The sequence below is a fragment of the Condylostylus longicornis genome, unplaced genomic scaffold (assembly GCF_029603195.1).
Source record: "Condylostylus longicornis isolate FDR11 unplaced genomic scaffold, ASM2960319v2 ptg000107l, whole genome shotgun sequence".
NCBI lineage: Eukaryota > Metazoa > Arthropoda > Insecta > Diptera > Dolichopodidae > Condylostylus > Condylostylus longicornis.
The window spans coordinates 2,346,705-2,368,811 of NW_026578075.1; the positions used below are offsets into that span (position 1 = coordinate 2,346,705).

Here is a 22,107-nt window from a genome sequence, read left to right on the forward strand (position 1 = left end):
AATTTAATAATATCATAAAATATTTATTATAGCTACCCAGTTTTTTCTTATTTTCTGCTTGTATGGTGTTAATCAAAGTATTTTTTTTAATTGAGCAGTAGACATACATTGATAGATTTTTATTTTATTAAATGCATTGTAAATTCGTAAAAATACCATAAATACATTAAATTTTTTGAAATCTTTCCAGATAATGAAACATCAACCAATCGTCTAAGAAATATGTTATTTAAGAGAAAATATTACACTACGACGATAGCTACAACAACTCCAATTTCTCCAAGTTCAACAAAATTGATCGAAAAAAATCGTCTACTTCCTAAAAAAGATAATGATCAAGAAGTTGATTCAAGTATTCAAGACAAAAAATTTTTAGACAAAAAAACTAATTATTTTGATAATGTTGATGAAAAAAATAAAGATGAAATATTAGTAGAAGCAATTAAAGCTATTTCTCAAGCACCAATTCCAGTTAGCATAACGAGTGCTAGTACCTTGAAATCAAATTTTTCTAGTTCAGACGCAATTGAAAACGGTGATACATTAAAAATATCAACACATCTTCCTGATAGAAGTTCTACTAGTCATAATATTTCCCATAGTAAGTCTTGGATTTTTCAATTTTTAAATTTAACAATTAAACATTGATATGATTGTATAGTAGATAGCTGCAGCAGTCAATGAACTAGGAGATGTAAATGGAGGGATTTATCGGAATGCCTTACTGCGCAGTGCAATGTTTTCTATTTTCACAATTTTTTATACATTTTCTTCGATTAATTCGATTATTCCACTTTTCACAGAATATTCAGTCTTATTTACACAATAATATACTCGTAAGAGTCGGTTTTAAATTTCTGTTATGTGAAGATCTTGTTGGTAAACAAGAGTCTTCTTCAAAGAAAAACGCTTTTTTGACTATTTTTTAAATTTTTTTGCACATTTATACTTGCGTCACTTTTTGTTGAAACGATGGTTTTCTATTATTGGAGCAATAAAAAATTATACATATGTAGGTTATTTATTGATAAATAACGATCGTTTCACTAAATTTGCGAATTGTCGGTAAATAAGTACAGTACATATGTATTTACTTCTACGACATTCGGTTTTCCAAACATTTGTTTGAAATTGAAAAGTCTAAATATCTACCTACTTGCCCGAACCTGCATTTCATTACTCTAACAATCGTACGGAAAAAACCTAGCAATTGGGCTAGAAAAACTTATAATACGGTTTAAGCTTTGTCTATTTCATCCTTCCATTTCAATATTTCTAGTTCATTTGCATATAAGGTTAATTTATAATTAAAATTTTTCAATTTAATATTAGAACAAAAAATAAGAACAACAATTAAAACAACTACACAACAACCGAGTTCAACAACAGAAATTATAAGACAAAAAAGGCCAACAAAAATTAGACAACCCTTTGATAGAGTTACTAGCAAACAAAAATTTTCGCCAGAGAATGTTTATCGCCCTATAACAGACTATGATTATTACGATGATGATGATGTTAAAGTAATAGCAAAATCTAATTCTCAGGTATTGTGCTAAATTAAATCAGTAATATTTTTAGATTTTATCATTTATAAATATGCATTTTATTTTTATTTCATTGATTAAGGTCAAAGTTATTTTACATGGAAGAGGATTAATTGAATGTTTGGATCAAGGTAATTTTCCTCATCCATTATCATGCCGAAAATTTATATCATGTGCTAAAATGGAAACGGGAGGTGTTGTAGGATGGGAATATACATGCCCGAAAAATTTAAGTTATGATCCAGTTGGAGGAATATGTAATTGGGCAGCTGGCTTAGGATGTAAGGATTAAAACTAAAATTTCTCATGAACTGTTACAATAATTACATGATTATATTATACTTGTATATATAATAAACTCATTGCAAGAAAAAATGAAAATATTTACTTAAGGACTGACTTAATTTTTTTTTTATAAAATTGTTTTATGTAAGTATGTAATAAGAAAATGAAATGTATATTTTTATATGTTAAGCATATGTATATATATACAATAAAAAAATAGATAAAATAAAATTAAATTAAAATTAAATTAACAATCTTTCTCAATATAATATGTGCGTATACTTATGCATGTACATAAAAAAAAGATAATCATTAATAGGAATGAATAAGGAGACTTATGCAGTTTAAGATTTACTTACATATGTATGTATGTAGTATTATGTCAATATTGCAATTTGTGTTAATGTTCAATGCAAATGCAAGAAAACTCGTGATGCTTTAATCCAAAAACCAAAAAAAAAGGGTAATTTTCTTTGTACCCAACATCTTATATGTATAACTGCTTGCAATGTTTATTTACTTTTGCTTTTGAATAGCTCTGACCAAAACTAATTAAATACCTAAGTATATACATATTTGCTTTGATTCTTTGTAATAGTTTATGTTAATTTACAACAATTTTAATGAACAAACGAGAATATTCATATATTTCATGCTCAACCTCAGCACAGCACTTTAAAATAATCTAGAAACTTTGAAGTTGTATGGCAAGTGGGACTAGCATATGGAACGATACATATTAATGACTTTTAATCAAAGTAATAATCACATTAGTGCATATGTTTGTATGAAATTTAAATACTATTCAATAGTTTCTGAAATATCGACGAGTAACTATAGAAGTTTTATGGTAGCTAACATAAAGACATGTAATCTCAAACATATTCTATTTTATATAAATTAATGACCTTATCATCATATTTATCTGTGCAAAATTTATATAATAAGGTTTGATCTATATCTAAATATGTAACAATTTAAGTTGTATGGCAATTATACAACCACATTCAATTTAAATAAAATTTTAGTATTGATTCTTATAACAAATCTGATGAGCTACACTCTCCCTTAGGCTACTTTACACTCTCTGAACGGGCGGAACTAAATCGACTCAGACGTTGAGCCAAAATATTTCTTAATAAAATAAAAAGTCAAAGCAAAAGTAAAAGAGGTGGGCACAATAGTTAAAATTTTTTATATTTAAAATTTATTCGAATATTTTAATCGAGATTTCAACATTTTTCTTATGAAGTTTTTTAATAAGCAAAAACAAACTTAAAACGTGTGTTTCAATGACACATGTACAAATGTAAAAATGCATCAGTTTGCTCAAAATGTTTTTTTTCCTCTAACGATGTGAGGAGGAATGAACAAAATTTGAATGGATTAAATCAAAAATAAATTACATATTTCAAAAATTGCAAAACAGTTGACTATTTCATTTTTAATAAATACTACAGACGTTTATTAGACTATTGTAAATGGTAGTAAATGAATGAAAATATAAAGGTATTGTTTCAAGCACGGTTTTAAGATGTATATAATGTATACAGAATGTATGCAAATACCTTTCATATTTTCTGATTATTTTTTTGCTCCAAACACGCAAATATTTTATATACACAATACATTGCAATAATTCAAGTGCGGAATTATAGTTAATTTTTGTAAACTATCATTTACACAGGTAGCTCTTAGAATTTCCTGATCACTCTGAAAAAATTCAACTTTTCTACAAATATCTTTTATCAGTTGTAATATTGTTATCCAAACCATTTTTATTTTATGCCGTGGTAGGTACGTACATATTTAATCGAAGGATTTATGAAATTTTTATACATATTTTGTGTATTAATGGAATATTGCGAATATCAACATTTCTTTTGATGTATTGTTATTTTAAATCTTATTTTTGAATTAAAATTTCCAAAAAAGTTTTGCAACTTTTTAACGTGTGGGAGCTCAATAAAAACAGAAGTCACAGAATTTTCTGTTAAACATTCACTTCTTTATTTTGCATACCAAACTATTTAATTTATGTAGTTTTTCTTGGTTTAGCTTGTGTTCCTTCACGGAATCCATTCCTAAAACGCCGTCTTACAACTTTTAAATAACGCATACGACCAGTTCCAGTGGTCTTCCTCCTTTTGGCTTTGATTGACCAATTATCTAAAATCGAATAAGTACATTATTTATTTATGAAAACTTTTAGTGTAACGATTTGTTAATATTAAAGTTTTGATAAAAGAACGTGTATGTTTCTATTATCAAAACTTCTTACTCTTTTATTTATCTGTGTGCTTGGGAATAGTGTTTTTGCAACAAAAATCCTCAAAATCACAGAATGTTTCTGAACTTAATTAAAGATAAACAATACATAAATGTAATTTAAGCTACTTACATGATCGTAATTTAGCTGATGGGTAACCACATCTGGAACATTGTGATTTTTGAATATGGTACGATGAACGGCCACATCTCCTACACAGGGTATGTGTTTTATTATGCCTCTTACCAAAACTAGATGTACCTTTCGTCTAAAATCATATTATTTATCCATTATTTGTTTGATTAGACTAATATATAGAAAATATTGTGATATTTATAGAACTGTTAATTGAAATAGTAGAGTCAAAAAGTAGTAGATATGACTGATGATTTAAAATTTATTATTATTTCTTCCCAGTACTCGTATTTACTTACCATTTTATTAACGAACGAGACCGGAAAGGAAAAGAAACGAAAATGTCAAAATGACATTAGTTCAGGGAAATGAAAATGATATTAGTGCCTTAAACGGCAACACTTACAAAATATTCACAATCAGTACTCGTACTGCTATGTATCACTATGTAGAGACATCGTGCGGAAAAAAACACACTCTTCCTGGGAACATACATTATAGGAATTATTACCGTTGTTATTTTTTCTGCAATCGTCTAATTATATAATTTTAGCAATAGATGTCGCGAATTTGTTTAAACTTTCCATTTTTTTTTTTACAACATTTTAGTAAAAGCGCCTACTTGCAAGAAAATTGTCATTTTGTGGATGTGTTTCAGGAAATTTTTTAACATAATTGCATGTTATCTTTAATTTCAGTATTTAAATCAAATTTTGCTTACTCCCTATATCAATATTTCAGTACCAAATAATAGATGGAGAAATAATAAAATACGTTAAGAGCAAAATATCGATCGTAAAAGTCCGTTAATATTAAGATACATACAATTTATGTAAATTCAAGAGCTTGAATTGCCTATATTTCAATTATTAATTTCAAGTGATGAATATATGTATTAAAGCGTTATGATTGCAATCAACGGTTTTTAGAAATTTATCTTGAGCATTATATTAATCAAAAATCAATTTTACGCTCCAATTAATTGCATCACAAATTTATAGGTAACACCATTAATTCAGAATATTATAATGTTTTTAATCAACGATAACAGTAACAGACCCGAATTGTGATTACCATGCACATACACACATTTACCTTACGTATACCTTACATACAAATATGTGTAGATATAGCCGTTATAATTTTTTCTCAATATTTTTTCTTTCTATGTTATCTTGTATTCTTGTCTTTCTTCTGTAAACTTATGAAAAAGAAATTATACCCTTATATATGTACATGTATATGTATAATTACAGGAATATTGCAAAGTTTATGTTTTATTAACGTAAATTTATTGAAGACAATTTATAAAATTGCCCATTCTATAACAATAACAATTTTTAAGATATAAGTTATGAAAATTCGTTTTTGTTTTTAGAAATTAAATTTTTTCTCTGAAACGTCTGTACAAAATTGAGTAAATTTAGTAGCCCTGTTTTAAAATTACAGTATTTTAAATTTCGTCGCGATTATTCAGAGAAATGACCTACATAATTAAAACATACTAACGAAATTGAAATGACCTGAAAACCTTCCTGCATATTTTCTCGTGCATTCAAAGCTGACAAATTATTTTTACAAATTTCTATTTTATTCTTAAATCATTACCGATATATACACATACATATTTAAATTACATAATAAATTTTTACGTACGTGTGATATTTTCAATTTAAGTTTTAAAAATTTCAAGTTACTCGGCAGAGCTGCCAATTAAAAAATTGGCAAATTTCATTTTTACTATTTTTCCATGTATTAGGGCCTCGATAGGGAGTTTTTTTAATTTCTTTTTTCCCTAAATTTGTTCAGATATAAAGCAGAATAAGCGGGCCCATAAAATTTAACTGACTGCGCTAGCAAGAACTATCAGTTGTCACTCAATTCGAATCTTCGAAAACCGGGCACTCCTATTGAAAATCCCGTTACGAGATCCGATTTTTTTTTTAAGATGTATTCCAGATTCTGCAAAATTTTATTTCGGGAAGTTATTCATATATGCATATGATTTTGATTTGATTAATAATTTTTTTTGCCGAATTAATTAAAGTAGTGCAGAAAATATTGTATTTTTTTTTAAATAGAAGTTTTGTAATTATATAATAGCAATTTAAATATTTTTTCTATATGTAAAATATTTATTTCTATACAAACATAATCAAATGAACATAAGGCTAAGAATTTACACATCAAGTTTAATTTACAAAAAAAAAATAATCAGAAATTTATTTAAAATAATTAAATTTAATTATTCTTACATTAAATAATAAAATGTTTTTCAAATATTTTCTTAATAAAATACACATTTCATTTTATATTGGAAAATAAAATTAAATTAAATTTTCATGAATTTACTTCAAGCGCAAACCCGTTTTATATTCCAACGTTTTGTTTTTAATCAATTTAATTATGATTTTTAGTTAAAAAAAATTTTTCTTAGAGTACTACAGTACAACACCCAGCTTATTGTAGTAGCATTGTAGTGGTACGAGTAATAAGTTTTTAAAAGCAGTAAAAATGTCTTGAAAAAATCTTATTGAATTTTGTTTTATTTGTGGTTTGTGACGATCTCTTTTTATTTTCCGTTTCTTCTCGTCACTTAAATTATTATAGTATAATTTCAGTATTCGTTTGTGAAAGTTCATAAATGTAGTTTTATCCGCGATTTCATATTAGCTTTTATAACTTTTTTTTTTGTTATTTTCTATACATTTTAATTTTTTTTTCAAATCACCTTAGAGTAAAAATTTAAAATTTAACAAATGGAATATTATTATTAATAAATTTTTATTTTAAAGAAATTTGTTTGTTATTTTTTTTTTCTTGTTGTTGTTTTTGGTTATTTTAAAGGAAGGGCATTTATGCATCAATGTTGTTATTATTGTAGTGTGAAGAAAGTTTTGTTATTAGAAAATTTAAAAATTTGTGCAATTCCAAATTTTGTATTCAATTTATGAATAAAATTTGTAAATCAAATGAATAATTATTTGTAATAATAAAATAAAAGTTTTTCGATTTTAATTATGATAAAAAAAAAATTAACCAAATTAATTACAAAATATTAATAAAAAAAAATATATACATATATATAATATTAATTGTGATTTCGAAAATTTCAGTGCAACTGTTGAATAAATTTCAAAAAAAAAAAAAAAATAGTTTTGCCAACTAATGCCAAATATATTTATTTGTAATAAATTCATATTGGAAAAAGAAGTGTTGTTTTGAATACCTTCAAGGTATACATATGTATATATGTTTGTATATATACAAAAATACATTGCATTCAACCACGTATACAATTAAAATGGATTTAGTACACACATAATTAAACTAGTATAATATTATATATATATGTATGTATGTATAACAATTTATATTTATATAAGTATTTTTTACATACATTTTATTCGCGTACGTTGGTAAAATACGTACGTATAGAAAATTATTATTAGTGTCTTTTTTTTTATTTTTATATTATATTTTAACATTATAATTTTTTTAACAATAATAAACCGATTGTAGTTTTATACTCAATGTTGTTAATACACATAGTACGTTACTTTCCTTATTACTTTACGCGTATTTTTAGAAAGTCTCTAATATCTTGAAAACCAAAACCAAAAAACAAAAAATGAAAGATTATTAAAAAGTTTACCTTTGCGAATGAAAGAAAAAGTGTTAAGTAAAGAAAAAAAATATTTTACGGTAAAATATGAATTGAAAGAGAAAAAGGTGTTAAAGTTGAGGTACCTGTTTAGTATGTCAGGGTTTTTTCTTTATTAATATATATTTGTACATAATTATGTATAACATATATAAAAATGTAAATACATAAATGGATAACAATATTTTGCACATGTATCTTTGTATGTATATGACTATCATTATCAAATGTCAGCTGTTATACTTGAACAAATAACAATGTTTTTTTTTTAATGAGTAAAGGTACATGGTATATGATTACAATGTTTATGATTGCTTATTAAATAAAATAAAAATTATATTTGATTTTGTTTGCATTCGGTGTCACTCTTTGTGGCGCATATTTTTGACTCTTGCTTCACTTATATATAACGACACGAAAGTTAATATTTTCGGAAAAGATATTTTGGAATCGGTTCATTACAATGTCTACCAGGGTGATAGGGTTATAATTGGATAATGGAAATATAATTCACTTATACAGGTTTTTTTGACATTTAAATTCGTGAATTCCCGGTTTAATATTTATGTTTTGACTTTATAAGCTTTTACATAAAAAATATTTAAGACACAATAAATTTGTTAAATCATTAAATAGGAAAAACTTAATTTTTAATTAAAAATTTATTTAAATCTCCAATTAGTAAATTTACTAAAAAAATTGCATATCAAAAATTAAATTTGATAATAAATCACAAATTCTTAATGCTCAACTTTGTTTTGTTTTCATTCCAATTGCCAAACTAGATTAATCTATAATAAATTTTCGTACAAACTAACATTATACTTTATTTAAAAATATTTTTGATTGCATTACAAGCAAGTATCTTATTTTTTTTAACTGTATTTGTAGTCATTCTCAACTATTTTCATATACCGGGGTGCAATGCGTTAGATTACATGACTTACGCATTTCATATCGCAGTATTTTTCTCTATAGCTGCGCGTGAAATGCCAATTATCTGCAGCTTTCGATCGACAATAATGCTAGATTGTTTATTATACTAGTATGTTTATATACATACATACACATGTACTTATTCATGTTCATAAGACTTACAATACCCATGTCTCCTAAGACTTTATTTTCAAATTTTCAAAATAAGCTCTTACATAATATAATATTTTAGTCAACTTTAAAGTTTGTTTTTTTTTTCAAAATATTATATTGTTAAAAATACAAGGCATTCAATTTTAAACATTATTTTTAATAATTATCACATGAATTCGTATACTTATGTACATAAAAATGAAAATTTGGTTTAATTCAAAAGTAAATTGAAAAATTTGTATGAAATTTTATATGCAACGCAGTAAATTGTTGAATTGATTTGACGGAAAGAAATTATTTCCACTTACAAATTAAGTTTTTAAACAAAGAGTTTCGTGTAAATAATTATTTATTATTGTAGACTGTAGAGCGTAGACAATATATATATGTATAAAGTTTCTTACTAAAAAAATAAAAGAGAGAACAAGTTTATAAATTATTTCTCCGCAAGTTATAAAAAAAATGCAATGTCAGTGTACTTAATTGCCAATTTGCTTATACATATGTATATGGTAAAAGAAAAATGTATATTTTACATGGTAAGTGTGTCCGCGGTTGTAATTCAACTTCTTTTTAGTGGGTACTCCGCTCACTATAAGTTGTGAAAGTTAAAACCTAAAAAAAGTTACAAAAACCTTTGGTTAAAAAACTTTATGACATTATGACAGACATGTGTAATTATGAGTTTTTAATTTCAAGTGATGAAAAGTATCGAGAGAAATTAAATTTAGAAAAAGAAATTTATAGTTAGTTTCTTCTATTTCATCTTTCGTACTACAGGGATTCCAATAAAAAATGTGTTAAGCTTGTACCTAAAAATTGTATAAAGTAGATAGCTCTTTTTATTTGTTTTACTTTGATTTACGATAATGAGCACAATGAAAAAAATTATGGCTTTTGTCATTTAGTATTTTAAAAATGTGCGGATACCCCAACACCAAAAATGCAGTATTAATGTCGTACATTGCATTTGTAATCCATATTGCAGAATAAAAAATTTATACAACGTGGCAAAATACAAATTACTGAAAATGGGTTTTAACTACGTAGTATAAAAAAGCAAAAAGTGCAAAGAAAAAACGAGACCACTTTTTTATTGCATCTCAAAAAAGTATTGCTAAGGTTATTCAATTAAAAAATTTGACAAAAAAAAAATGTTTTACTACGGTATTAATGTTGCAGCTAAACTGTAGTAAAACTTTTTCACTGCATTTTCGATGTCACTGATATTGAGCTCTTATTCTATGCCTACATACATAGATAAATATAATAAAATTTTATAAAAACTATTCAAGTATTTCAAAAAATAAATCAATTAACTTTTAAATTCAGAATTTGTTCTGCTACATAAAACTATAATTTGTTTTTTTTTTTTCTAAAAATTCCAAAAAACTCAAATACGTAATTTATTAGGCATTTTTATTGTGAAATTGTAAATTTGACAGTTTAGTAAAAACCAACTTTCACAGCTGCAAAAAATTTTGCAATTGGTTTCCTCAAAAATCTAGATTTGAAGAAAACAAAATCTGAAAATTTCAAACAGGATAAGAGAACATTTGTAGGTTTTCATGCCGTAGTTAGTTGTCAAACTTATTACAAATTTAATATACATATACATAGAGACTAAACTTAGTGCTATAACCTTAATATATGGAAACATAAATTTAATAAGTGTAAATTAAATTAATGCCTAAAAAGCCGTATTTCCTTTTTTTTGGAATAGTTTAGTTCGTAGCTAAGGCTTAATTTCAAATAGCCAGTTTTTTTTTTCAAAAATACTTTCTGGTAACAATATTTTTTTTTAAGTAGAAAAGTAATATTTTTTTTTATTGTTAAAACAAAAAACAACTTATTCCATAATTAATTAATTAGTTTGACTATAATTCTTATATAATTTTACGTTTAGCCATATTTTGCTCACGTATTATACAACACCTTGTCAACAATACATAATAAGTATAGCTATGAATGTGTTAAAAGATAAAATATAAATAGGCTTCTTAAAAAAAAAATTAATGTGAAAAAAATTATCATTTTTTATTTCAATTTTTTTGCCCCATTACTATAGTAGAGTGATTTTGAAACTTTGATTTTAGTAAAAGTTAAAAGGCAACCAATAAAACGCTCAAAGTTCAACAAAATTAGAATGTATGACAACATAAAGAATGTGAACAGATTAACTTACTCGTAATACGCCAGATGTCAATATTTGTTATTTTAATTAAAGTTAATCCATTTGTTTAATCTTTAGTTTGACTAAGAGGAAAATCATTTGAGTATATTTTGTATTTTGCCAAAACGTGCAATGAAAATGAAATCGTAATGTGGGGTTTAATATATTCTATATATTTTATATAGAGTTTTAATTTCTAAAAACCGGTTCTTTATATGAGTCAACACTCTTTTCGTTGTAAAATGGCTATGAAATTGTATTTTCTGCTTTCTATGTCTTTGAATTAGTTAGTAGCCATAATGTGTGTCTCAGGTTCCAAAGTTTAGTTGGCTTTAAAAACATAGTACTATGTTTGCAGTCTGTCGGTTAAGTATAAACTTACTGGCACAACTTTTAAGAACTCAATCGAAATTGTAATTTATTTCTTTGCTGCCAACTGCGTGTTGACACACAAAAAAGTGCTGCTCCATTCGATTTCTTTTTTTTTTAAATAGCTGTCTTCTTGTACTATCTTAGTTTAAGCTTGCTGCCAAAAAAAATTTCGATAGTTAGTCCTGACGGAAATTGTTAAAACTAGTTGCAAAGAACGTAATAAAAGAAGCAAGGATTACTGAATTTGAATTTGAAAGACAAAAAATTTAAAAGTTTCACTGTTATACTTAGCACTCCTAAATATAAAAAATATTTTGGTAAAATTTTGACTCACAATATTTCAAAATTATATCAATATGGTTCGATATTGTTATTTAACATAATTATGGTAAATAAATATAGTACGATATTAGGTTATGAAAGAAGAAAATCTAGTTGAAAGTTAGCTGCACTAAATACACACCTAATCATACATACATGCATACATTTGAATTTATATTCATGCAAAACCCATTAGTGGTACCGTAGAATGTTTTTTTTCTAATTCTCTCTACTCTTTCGGTTTTATAAAAGAAAAAATTTCATGCTTAGAAAAATATATGTTTATGGGTTTGTTTATACACAAATATTTATATACAAGGTCATTCTTATGATTTCATTTTAATGTATTGTTTTAGTTAAAATATCTTAAAATTGAGAACAAAGCTATTATTATAGAAATAAGCATATAAAGTTGACCGTGTCAACTATGTGATATGCTTAAGTATACAAATTAATATGCAATTATTATGAAGCTGCATTATGATTGTTACATACAGAAGCAATTATTTTTGTAGTTGTGTAGTAGGTACGGTACCACAATTCATTTATTTAAAATGTCGGTCCTTTTTTTTATAAAATATCTTATCCATTTACAGTATCTTATCCATTCCTTCGCGCATGATTTAATTCTGAATAGGTTTTAGGAATAGGAGTGGCATTTCTGATAATTTGTGACTTACGAGTTATAGTCGGAAGAGACGGAAAGACAGACAAAGTTAAATTTACTTAGAATTCCACACTGAAAAAGAGAAAATGCGTTGCAAACGTGTTGCTAAAATTATAATATCCCACGAACTTAGTCCGTACAACTATGAAAATAGTTTTGTTTTTTACCGAAACAAATTCTTAGCTTTAAAGTGGCATATTTCAGGTATGTATGAAAAATTCATAAGCCTTGATAGGTCAATACTATTTATTTAAATTATTGATAAATCTTGTAAAAAAAAGTGAACTTAGTTTAATAACAACTTTTTCTATTTTATATACATACACATTCCTAAATCAAATTTTTGTAGTAGAAATCTAAAATTTTTAGCCTAGATTTACATGCATTTTTAGTATGCATAAGTCTTTTGTTCAGTACACAACTGCAATTAGAAAAAGTTTTTATAGCTTGTTGCTTTCTTTAATTTAATTTGAATTTAATTTTAGAATTTTTGATAGAATAAGTTTTAGCAGTTAAATGTAGTGCTTCGTGACACAAGAATAATTCACTTAAAAATAACACACATACATAAGTATATACATAATAAATTATATAAAACTATAATTGTAGTAAATGCAATGTAATTGATAAAATTTTACAATAATGTACTCAAAATAACGGTTCTTTTTCTAAAATGAATACAAAAATGATTTAAAAAACCAAAAAATTCGCAGTTATCATGTAAGAGTGACTTTTGTAAATGAAATGCTTGTAAAGAAAAAAATTTATATAACTGTAGCATAAGTGTTTAAGATGCAATCTTTAACCAATTTATTATTTTTTATATTATTGCTTTGTAACGGAATATTTTCATTATCGGACGAGACAGGTGAGTTTATTTTTTTATCTTATTTTATTTTTGTTGTTTTGAATTAAATTTTTTGGGTCGAAAATTTGTTCTACGAGTAATAAAGAAAATAGTTTTTACTTATAAATTGTTGTGGCAGCAATGTGAAGTTTTGCTCAGATACATCAATACTCTAATATAATCGATTACTTAACGAAATTTCGAATTAATCTTTGAAGACCCACTTAATGCTTGCTTAGTAATATGACATAAATAAAATTTTGGAAATCCAAATTCAAGTAAAAGAGGTTTAGTTGCATTACAATTGAAAATTCATATACATACGCAGCTAGAGAAAATCAAACCTCTCTTGCAAAACATACTTACCTGTCTTAAAGGTTTTTTTCTAGAAAATGGTAACACTTTTTCCTTCTATTTATTTTTAGCACTTTTCCAAAAAGAAATTAGAAAAAAGGGCTTATTAGCTTCACTCTGTTCGTCCGTGGACCCGATTAAAAAACTGAAGAAAAACGATTAAAAACTAAAGATAGAAAGCTGAAATTTCATATGTACACAATTCTTATCTTTCTGCCTCCTCTAGAAGTTGGAACTCCTTGAAATGCCATTTTTTGACTACTTGTTTTAAAAAAACCATAAAATTTTTTTCAATTTCGTTAACGCAAGTAGGGCTTTTTCCATTGCAGCGAAGCATAACTAAATATTATAAAAGCAAAATGACTGCTTAAATTTAGGGGTCTGAAATTTAAGCAGCTTTTAGACTTTTCTAAATAGTTTATTTCGTTAAAAAAAATGTTTTTTAACCGCCACTCTTTCTCATTTGTAGATACGGCTCATTTGTAGATTGTTTTTGACGACGAGTGTTGTTGTACAAACCATGGGTTTCACCCATCTTAATTTATACCAACCATTGTTATATTTATTTACACCAAATTCATATGGTATTTTAAAAATAATACTATATTTAAATAACATTACAGGCAAAGTGTTGAAACTAAAAATGACAAGATTAATTCCGTGTTAAATTGAAAATTGCAATTTTATAAGGTTTAAATTTACCTTGGCCCTGAAAATTTGTAAGAAATTTGTAGTAATTATTGCAGTACAAAGCAAAAAAAATCAATTTAAACATAAGAGAATAAAAAACCTTGAAGTACACATTGTTTTTTAAGTCATGCTAGCTAGGTACTTAAATCTTTTAAAAAAATATTCTTAATAAACATTAAATCAATTCGTTTATTTTTTAATTAAGACAAAAGTATGCAAAATCAAACTTTCAACAAAAACAAATTTTAGAATTTTCACTTAAGGTGACGTACAGTGGCTCCTATAGTTGTTGAAAATAAAAATGAAAGAAAAAAATTTCTAATACAGAAATTTTTTTTCTCTCCTGTAGGCTTAGAAGCACTGTTATAAAATCACTTTGAGACCTATACCAATACTTATTTATGTCTAAAAATTTTGAAATTGATTTTTGGTTAGATTTTTTAATAATATTAAGAGCAATAAAGCAGAATATCGCTTTCTGCAGACTTTAGTCTTTATTGTGAATATTGTATGTATAATATTGTGTATATGGCAAATCTACTAAATTAAAGATCTTACGTCAACCCGACTAAATTAGTTTAGCAATTAAATATTGTAATTGTCAATAAATGTTGTAATAGATCTGCTTTGTCCAAGATTGCTATAATTTGAAGTAGGCTTCTTAGTGCTATATTAAAAATTAAATTTAAATAATTATGCCTTTGATTTATATTTTTTGTTTTGTTTTATTATTAGAAAATGCCAGTTATCGATGGCCATCAAAGAGAGAAGAGGTATTGGATGAAATAAATGACGCTCAAATATTAAAAGCGGTTCAAGATTCTATGAAGGAATACAATGTAAAAATTTCGAAAAACAAAAGGTAAGTATTTGTAATTGTCTTTAGAAAACCCATAAAAAATTTAAGAAACCTTTTAAAAAAATATTCAATTAATACTAAAATTTTTGCCTACCAAAATAATGACAAATTTTCTTATCAAATTTAGTGAGAATGACTGAATATTAATTGCTCGTGTAAACTAGTTTAATAATTTTTGATATTTGGAGGTTTTGCCTAAATTTTAAATCTCAAACACTTTTTCATATATGTATATCATTTCTGATATTATATTACATTTTTTGAGTCCATTTAAAAAAGTTTCCTAATTTTGTCTTTTGTGAGCTCTGAAAACATTCAAAGTCAATGCACTTCTCTTAAAAATTTACCAAAGTTTTTCTCAAAGGCAATCTTTTATAAAAAGTAATATTCAAATTTTTTAGAGCTAAAAGATCAACTAAAAGGGTTTGCTATGATGAACTGGGATGTTTTGAAGATTCTGGCCCCTTCAGTTACTTGGAAATGCTTCCATCTCACCCAGAAGATATAAATACAAAGTTCTTTTTCTATTCTGCCAAAAAGAGGTAAAATTAAACAACAAGTTTTTTAACGAATAGATTATTTATTAATTTTGAATATATTTTAGGACCGAAAGGCCTCTTTTTCAGATACCATGGAAAAATATAAGCGAAGCTTTTACACCAAAAACTTCGGTTAATGACGGTACAACAGAGGATCCAACTCCGTTTTCGAAGACATCTTTTACTTTAGATGATTTGACTGGTTTTGATGAATTACAAACTAAAGTGATCGTACACGGCTTTGGTTCAGCTTGTCCACATGTATGGATTTATGAAATGAAAACTGCATTAATGGCAGTTGTAAGTATATGATTGCATATTTAGTGTACAAAAAAATTCAAAAATTGAAAAAAATTCTCTTTATCCTTCATTTATAAATCTGGAAAGGAAAATTGTATTGTAATTTGCGTTGATTGGGAAAACGGAGCAACTCTTCCAAATTATGTAAGGGCCGCAACAAATACAAGACTTGTCGGAAAACAACTTGCAATGCTTTTAAAGAATTTAAATAAACATAAAGGACTTGACTATTCAAAAACCCATATAATTGGCTTTAGTTTGGGAGCACATGTTGCTGGATTTGCAGGTGCTGAACTACCGGGTTTGAATCGTATAACAGGATTGGATCCCGCTGGTCCTCTTTTTGAATCTCAACATCCGAAAGTACGGTTAGATAGTACTGATGCAGCTTTTGTTGATGTAATACATTCGAATGGTGAAAACCTGATACTTGGTGGGCTAGGATCGTGGCAGCCTATGGGTCATGTTGACTTTTATCCGAATGGAGGAAGAGTGCAAACTGGTTGCTCTAACTTGTTTGTTGGAGCGGTTACGGATTTCATTTGGTGTAATTTTAAAAATTTAAATTTTTCTCTTATATGCATGTTAAGTAATCATTTACATTATTTACTTTAAATTTTAAGCACAAGCAGCTGAAGTTGAAGGCAGATCATTATGTAATCATCGAAGAGCTTATAAATTTTTCATTGATTCTGTTGCGCCGAGATGTCTTTTTCCAGCATTTGCTTGCACAAGTTATGATGATTTTTTGGAGGGAAACTGTTTTCCATGCGATCTTCTTCAATCACGGTATAATAGTAATATATCCATTTGTGGAAATATGGGCTACTATGCAAATAAATCTACCGGAAAAGGTCAACTCTATTTATTGACACGTGAAGAGGAGCCATTTTGTGCTCATCAATTTAAATTACAAATATTCAATTCCATAAATGATTTACCTTTGAGAACCATAGGCAAAATAGAAGCAACCCTTGAAGGTGAAGGTGGATTGAATGAGACGTTTTTGATTACTGAGTGAGTAAACGTTAAATTATATTTTTTAAATTAAACGTTCGGTCCAATATTCTAACGTGAAACATTTTATTTTTTCTTTACGATTTAGAAAAGAAGACACGGAATTTTTTGCTGGACAGAAAATTTCTAAAATTATTGTTCCACATCCGGCACTTGGATTCCCTTCAACGTTAATACTGCAGTACAAATCGTATAGCGGGTGGTTATCAAAAGGATTACCTCACTGGGATATTGACAAAATTGCGTTAACTGATAGCTTCGGTAGAACACTTTCATTATGCAGTCCACTTTTGTCGCTCAAATCAGGGATACCAGTTACCTTCAAATTACAACCTAATGATTGTGAATTACCTAAATCCATAGAAATTTCAACTGCTTCACTAAACTTGTCTTCCGAGCAGTCTAATGAAAAAGTTCCTGGGAAGTATTTTGAAGAAAATATTCTTGATAAAAATAAAATTAAAAATGATATTCTGACTCTAGGAGCAAATTATGCAATTGAAGAAAAATCTGATCAGAAAAATTATCATAGTTCGCATGAAAACAACAACTTGTTATATCAGCCACTTCAAGAAGGATCAAATGATTTGGATAAAGAAAATATTGAACAAAGTAGAAGTTTAAGAAGTCCTGAAATTTTCGAACCAGTCTTAAAAAGTTCATCTACATATCAAAAAGGGAGAAATTTACACAGTTTTGAAAATGATAGTGAAATAAAAGAACCAATTCTAAAAGCCACTACACCAAAATTAAATAAAAATTCAGGGGAAGAAAAACAGATTGAACAGAAAACTGAAACAGAAAGTAATAGATCGGAGGGAGATGTAATTACAATTCAAATATTTCCATTTAAAATTGGAGAATTATTTGAAAGAGCCGAAAGATATGCAAGAGAGACAATTTTACCTATTTTCTCAGAACAAGCACCAAAGTTATTAGGTTTCATTATGGATAAAAAAGAAGGGGAAAGAAAACCAAGATTTATTAAAGAATATGATAAAGGTTTTAAGAATGTGCAAAAATCAGATATTCAAAACAATGGAGAAATTGGATACAAAACCAATACTCAAATATCGCCCAAATTTAACTTTATGAATTATAGAGCTTTAAAAGCAAATGATCGCAGTGATTTAGATGTATCAGAAACAATTCAAATTGGAAGTTTTGTACCCGTTCATATAGATTTACCAACATATCGTCCAAATATATTTTAAGTATTCTTATATTATTTAGTAGTTATAATTTTGTTTGCAAAATAATTATACAAGTTACTAAAGCCTGTAAATATGTATACAACTTATATATATATATATACATTAGTATATATATACAATTTATATGTAATTAAGCATATTATGATGTTTTTTTATATTTTTATAAATTTTAATCATCCAATACAATAAAATTTTAAATAAAAATTATGAACGAAATTTTTAAATCAAATCATTTTGTAGATAATAATGGCAATTTATTTATCATTATTTTTTAAAATATTACAAGAAAAGTTTCGCCAAAATGATATTAATATTTTTTCATTGTTTTATTTTTTTAAACAAGAACTGCCAGAATATGAGTGCTTTATTTTCATATTCAATGTAGAAATTTTAAACTTTTTCTGAGAAAACTTAATTGTAATATAGTAACAAGTTATTTAAAGAATTTCCACAAAGCAAATTTAATTCGTCTTTTAACTATACAAACGTGTACAATAGGCGTTCCCGGTTATTACTTATTTTTAACAAATTAAATTACATTTATGCATAGCATAAAATAAATAAATAAATTTCTCCTAAACTTATGCAAAACAAAAGTTAAATAAAAATTTGTAATTTAAGAACTTTTTTAAGAACACCGGTGTCTACGAATAACCTCAAAAATAGTTTAGTGTTATCTGCAATATAAATGTCTACATTACAAAAAAAAAATATAAAAGGCTTTGTTGAACTTGAACCTGTTGGAAGTGAACATTTATTTATTAAATTATTAAAGCCTTAATACAAATTTAAATAAATTTTGAATGTAATTTATTGACAAACGCAGCCATATGTCAAAAGCCGAAATAGTCTCATTTGGAAAAAAAATATGTTATAAATCATATTTTATCAAAATAAATAAACAAAATGAGTTTGGAATGTGGAAGTGTGGTGCGGGCGTTCATAAAAACCGCTTTATAAAAAATAAGAATTGATAATGCAAAATGTACATTGGATATTCTTTTGCATCTTAATCGATATTGTAGTTTACAGAAGAACATTGTAACTTTTAATCTTCTCAAAAGATAAAAAACAAATGTCACGTAATTAAATAATGTCAATTGCCTGTCATCATATTTTTAAAATTTTTTTGCATTTTTGTGATAAAAAAATTTCAACTGTTGATTTTGTATTTTGTGTGAAATGGAAAATTTTCAAGGCGATAAGAAGCTTTATTTCATGAAATTTGCTTTTAAAAATATTTAAATTAAAAATAATTTGTTGCTAAAGCAGTTTTTAAGCGGTTGCATACCAAAAGTTGTATAATAAAGTTGGTATGCAAAATTTATTTTTTTAGTGCAGTTGCCATTAGATGCAGTTATTGTCGACTGGCATTTTACATTATCGATGACACCTTTAATCTGACATAACTATGAAACTTATTTTTGGCAAAATTTATTTTAAAAAACTCATTTTGATAGCAAAGAAAGCAATTTTTTTCTATTGAATCGAAAAAGCCTATTCATTTGTCCATTTGGGCATTTGTGAATAAAGCGATGTTAAAAATTAAAATAAATTAAAAAAATCAATTTTTATATATTTTTTTTTATTTATTTTTTTTTTTTATTTTTTTTTTTTGATTTTGTTAGATATTACCCAGGTATATTTCAAATGAAAATATTTTTTTAGTAAATATATTTTTATATTATATTATATATATATATATATATATCTATGTATATATATACACTTATCTATATATATATATATATATATGTACATACAATTTACTTTTACATAATATTTTAGTTTTATTTCAAAATTTTTATTTAAAATAAAAATTACAATTATTTTATTATGTAAATTTAATTTTTAACCCTATAACGCCAGCGTTATAAGTTTTTTTTTTGTTTTTTACATGCCAGTTTTGTTTACTACAATTTTTGTTTTTTTTTTTCATTTTTTTTTTCTTTTTTAATTAAATGTTAAATATTTTATAATGTATAAGCTTTTTTTGCTGTTATTTTACTTTTTAAATTTATTAAAGATTTTTCTATAATTCTCTTAAATTTTATTATTTTTTTTTTGTTTTTCTTTTGTTGTTTTTGTTATTTATTTACTTTTAAATTTACGCTATTATAATAGTTAATTTTTTTTTGTTTTTTGTTTTTTTTTTTTTTTGTTGTCGAGGAAAATTTTTATGTTTTAAGGCATATATGTATATGTATACATATAAGCATATATGTATGTATAAATATATACATATATGTATAATAGAATTGTGTAAAAAATGTCATCTAGGCGTTTATGGCTTTTCAAGTTTTATAATGCAAGATGTTTGTTTGTTTGTTTGGTTTTTAGAAAAGAATACAAGATCAGAATTGTTGCTTTTTTCATCTAGCTAAAATAAATTTAACGGTATATATGTAAAAATACAAAATGAAGGATATATTTTTCTTCCATATGATGTGGATAAGAAAAATATTTACAAATATTTTAGAAAATTATTATGAAAAAGATAAAAATATTGAAATAACGTAAGAGTATACAAGGTGTCCGGCGAAGAATTATAAAAAATAAAAAATTCCAGTATTCAAAAGCAAAACAATCATGCTTATAGGATACAGCTAGGGTCTTCCGCCTATTATTCTTTCTAACTGAAATGGCAGGTGTAAAAAAATATATATATATACATTTTATATACATATAGGTAATTTGTATAATAGGCATACATATACAAAAATAGCAACTCGTAAAATTTTTCAAAGTCCTTTATGCTCTTTATGGAATTAAAAAAAAATGTTTTTAATTATTTATGGAATTAAAAATTTTCATTTCATTTTTGTGTTGTTTTTTTTATTTCTGTTACTTTAGTTGATTTTTTTTAATAGCACCCACTCTAAAAACAAAAATTTAAAGAATGTTTATAGGTTTTACTTTAGTTTCCAATTTTGACACCATATAAAATCCATAATGCAAATTAAAATCATTCACTGAGATTTTGTTATTAATAAAAATATGTATGTATAAGCAGAACAACTCCCTGTAAAATATTTTATAGGGATTTGTTTTACTGTCCATAGTACAAGGTTAATTCAATAAAATAAATTAATTATTAATTTTGAATTTCAGGGATCCCACAATAATTTGAAAGACAAAACTCTCAGCTCAGAAGGTGTTTTCAAAAAAAATAAAAAATTATCATTGTGGTCTTAGATGAAATGTATGCCACATGTGACAGTAAAAATTTAGCAATATGTACTTCATTTTCCCTTTCAAAATAAAAACAATACGAAACGCAAAATTTGGTTGTCTCAATACGAAACGCATTGTGTCTCTCTTTTATTAAAAATTATAATGAAGTGTTTGCGGGTCCTATATGGAAACATAATAAATTCCTGTTAATGAGCTTTCACGTAAGAATTGCTTAAAAGCACTCTAATTTAATCTTTTTCTGCTATTGTTCTAAAATGTTGAAATTTAATACAATAAATATTTTCTTATAAAGGCTGTATTGAATGTATGAATGTATGTGTTTCGCATATTTATGATGTATGAAAAATTATTAGTTATTTTATTTGTATGGTAACATGTGGCGCCACTTTAAGAGTAAACAAAAAAAAAAAAGAGTAATGTAATATTTTCCAAATCAATTTATAATTTATTTTGCGTTCTTATTTTCTTTAACATTTTGTTTTTTTTTTTTTTTTTGAATTTTGGAAGAGAATATTAGTCACTTTAAAAATGCTAACATTTTTTTTTTACTATTTATGTACAGATTTTATA

General features: G+C 25.7%; 3 protein-coding genes across 6 annotated transcripts in view; 2 read left to right on the plus strand and 1 right to left on the minus strand.

The window, feature by feature from the left end:
* The window catches only part of LOC129614411 (protein PFC0760c-like), a 43,326-nt gene extending 41,273 nt beyond the window's left edge, over positions 1–2,053 (plus strand). Inside the window, 3 exon segments of the mRNA XM_055529000.1 lie at positions 191–601; positions 1,333–1,547; positions 1,630–2,053. Coding sequence (XP_055384975.1) covers positions 191–601; positions 1,333–1,547; positions 1,630–1,839 — 836 coding nt within the window. The 3' untranslated portion in view covers positions 1,840–2,053.
* A 1,765-nt stretch (positions 2,054–3,818) lies between these two features.
* Positions 3,819–4,619, minus strand: LOC129614350 (probable 60S ribosomal protein L37-A). The gene is made up of 3 exons (XM_055528923.1): positions 4,536–4,619; positions 4,234–4,369; positions 3,819–4,001 (listed from the first exon to the last, which is right to left on the minus strand). Exons 1-3 carry the CDS (start codon positions 4,536–4,538, stop codon positions 3,868–3,870), a joined length of 273 nt encoding a protein of 90 aa, XP_055384898.1. The 5' UTR covers positions 4,539–4,619; the 3' UTR covers positions 3,819–3,867.
* A 2,249-nt stretch (positions 4,620–6,868) lies between these two features.
* Positions 6,869–18,528, plus strand: LOC129614431 (uncharacterized). 4 transcript variants are annotated; one of them, XM_055529024.1, is made up of 8 exons: positions 6,869–6,973; positions 13,236–13,390; positions 15,149–15,275; positions 15,674–15,814; positions 15,877–16,111; positions 16,199–16,658; positions 16,735–17,128; positions 17,217–18,528. In XM_055529024.1, exons 2-8 carry the CDS (start codon positions 13,315–13,317, stop codon positions 18,340–18,342), a joined length of 2,559 nt encoding a protein of 852 aa, XP_055384999.1. In that variant the 5' UTR covers positions 6,869–6,973; positions 13,236–13,314; the 3' UTR covers positions 18,343–18,528. The 4 variants fall into 4 exon arrangements, with proteins under 4 accessions (XP_055384999.1, XP_055385001.1, XP_055384997.1 ...); XM_055529026.1 differs by lacking the exon at positions 6,869–6,973 and adding an exon at positions 7,104–7,116; XM_055529022.1 differs by lacking the exon at positions 6,869–6,973 and adding an exon at positions 7,325–7,472.
* Positions 18,529–22,107: the final 3,579 nt, after the last annotated feature.

What these genes read in the sequence shown, in the direction of transcription:
- LOC129614431 (XM_055529024.1), top strand. Translation starts at nt 13,315, where the DNA reads ATGCAATCTTTAACCAATTTATTATTTTTTATATTATTGCTTTGTAAC. An exon ending in TTCATTATCGGACGAGACAG is followed by an intron (nt 13,391 to 15,148) that starts GTGAGTTTATTT and finishes TTTTATTATTAG; the next exon opens with AAAATGCCAGTTATCGATGG. An exon ending in TTCTATTCTGCCAAAAAGAG is followed by an intron (nt 15,815 to 15,876) that starts GTAAAATTAAAC and finishes AATATATTTTAG; the next exon opens with GACCGAAAGGCCTCTTTTTC.
- LOC129614350 (XM_055528923.1), bottom strand. An exon ending in ATCAGCTAAATTACGATCAT is followed by an intron (nt 4,002 to 4,233) that starts GTAAGTAGCTTA and finishes ATTCGATTTTAG; the next exon opens with ATAATTGGTCAATCAAAGCC.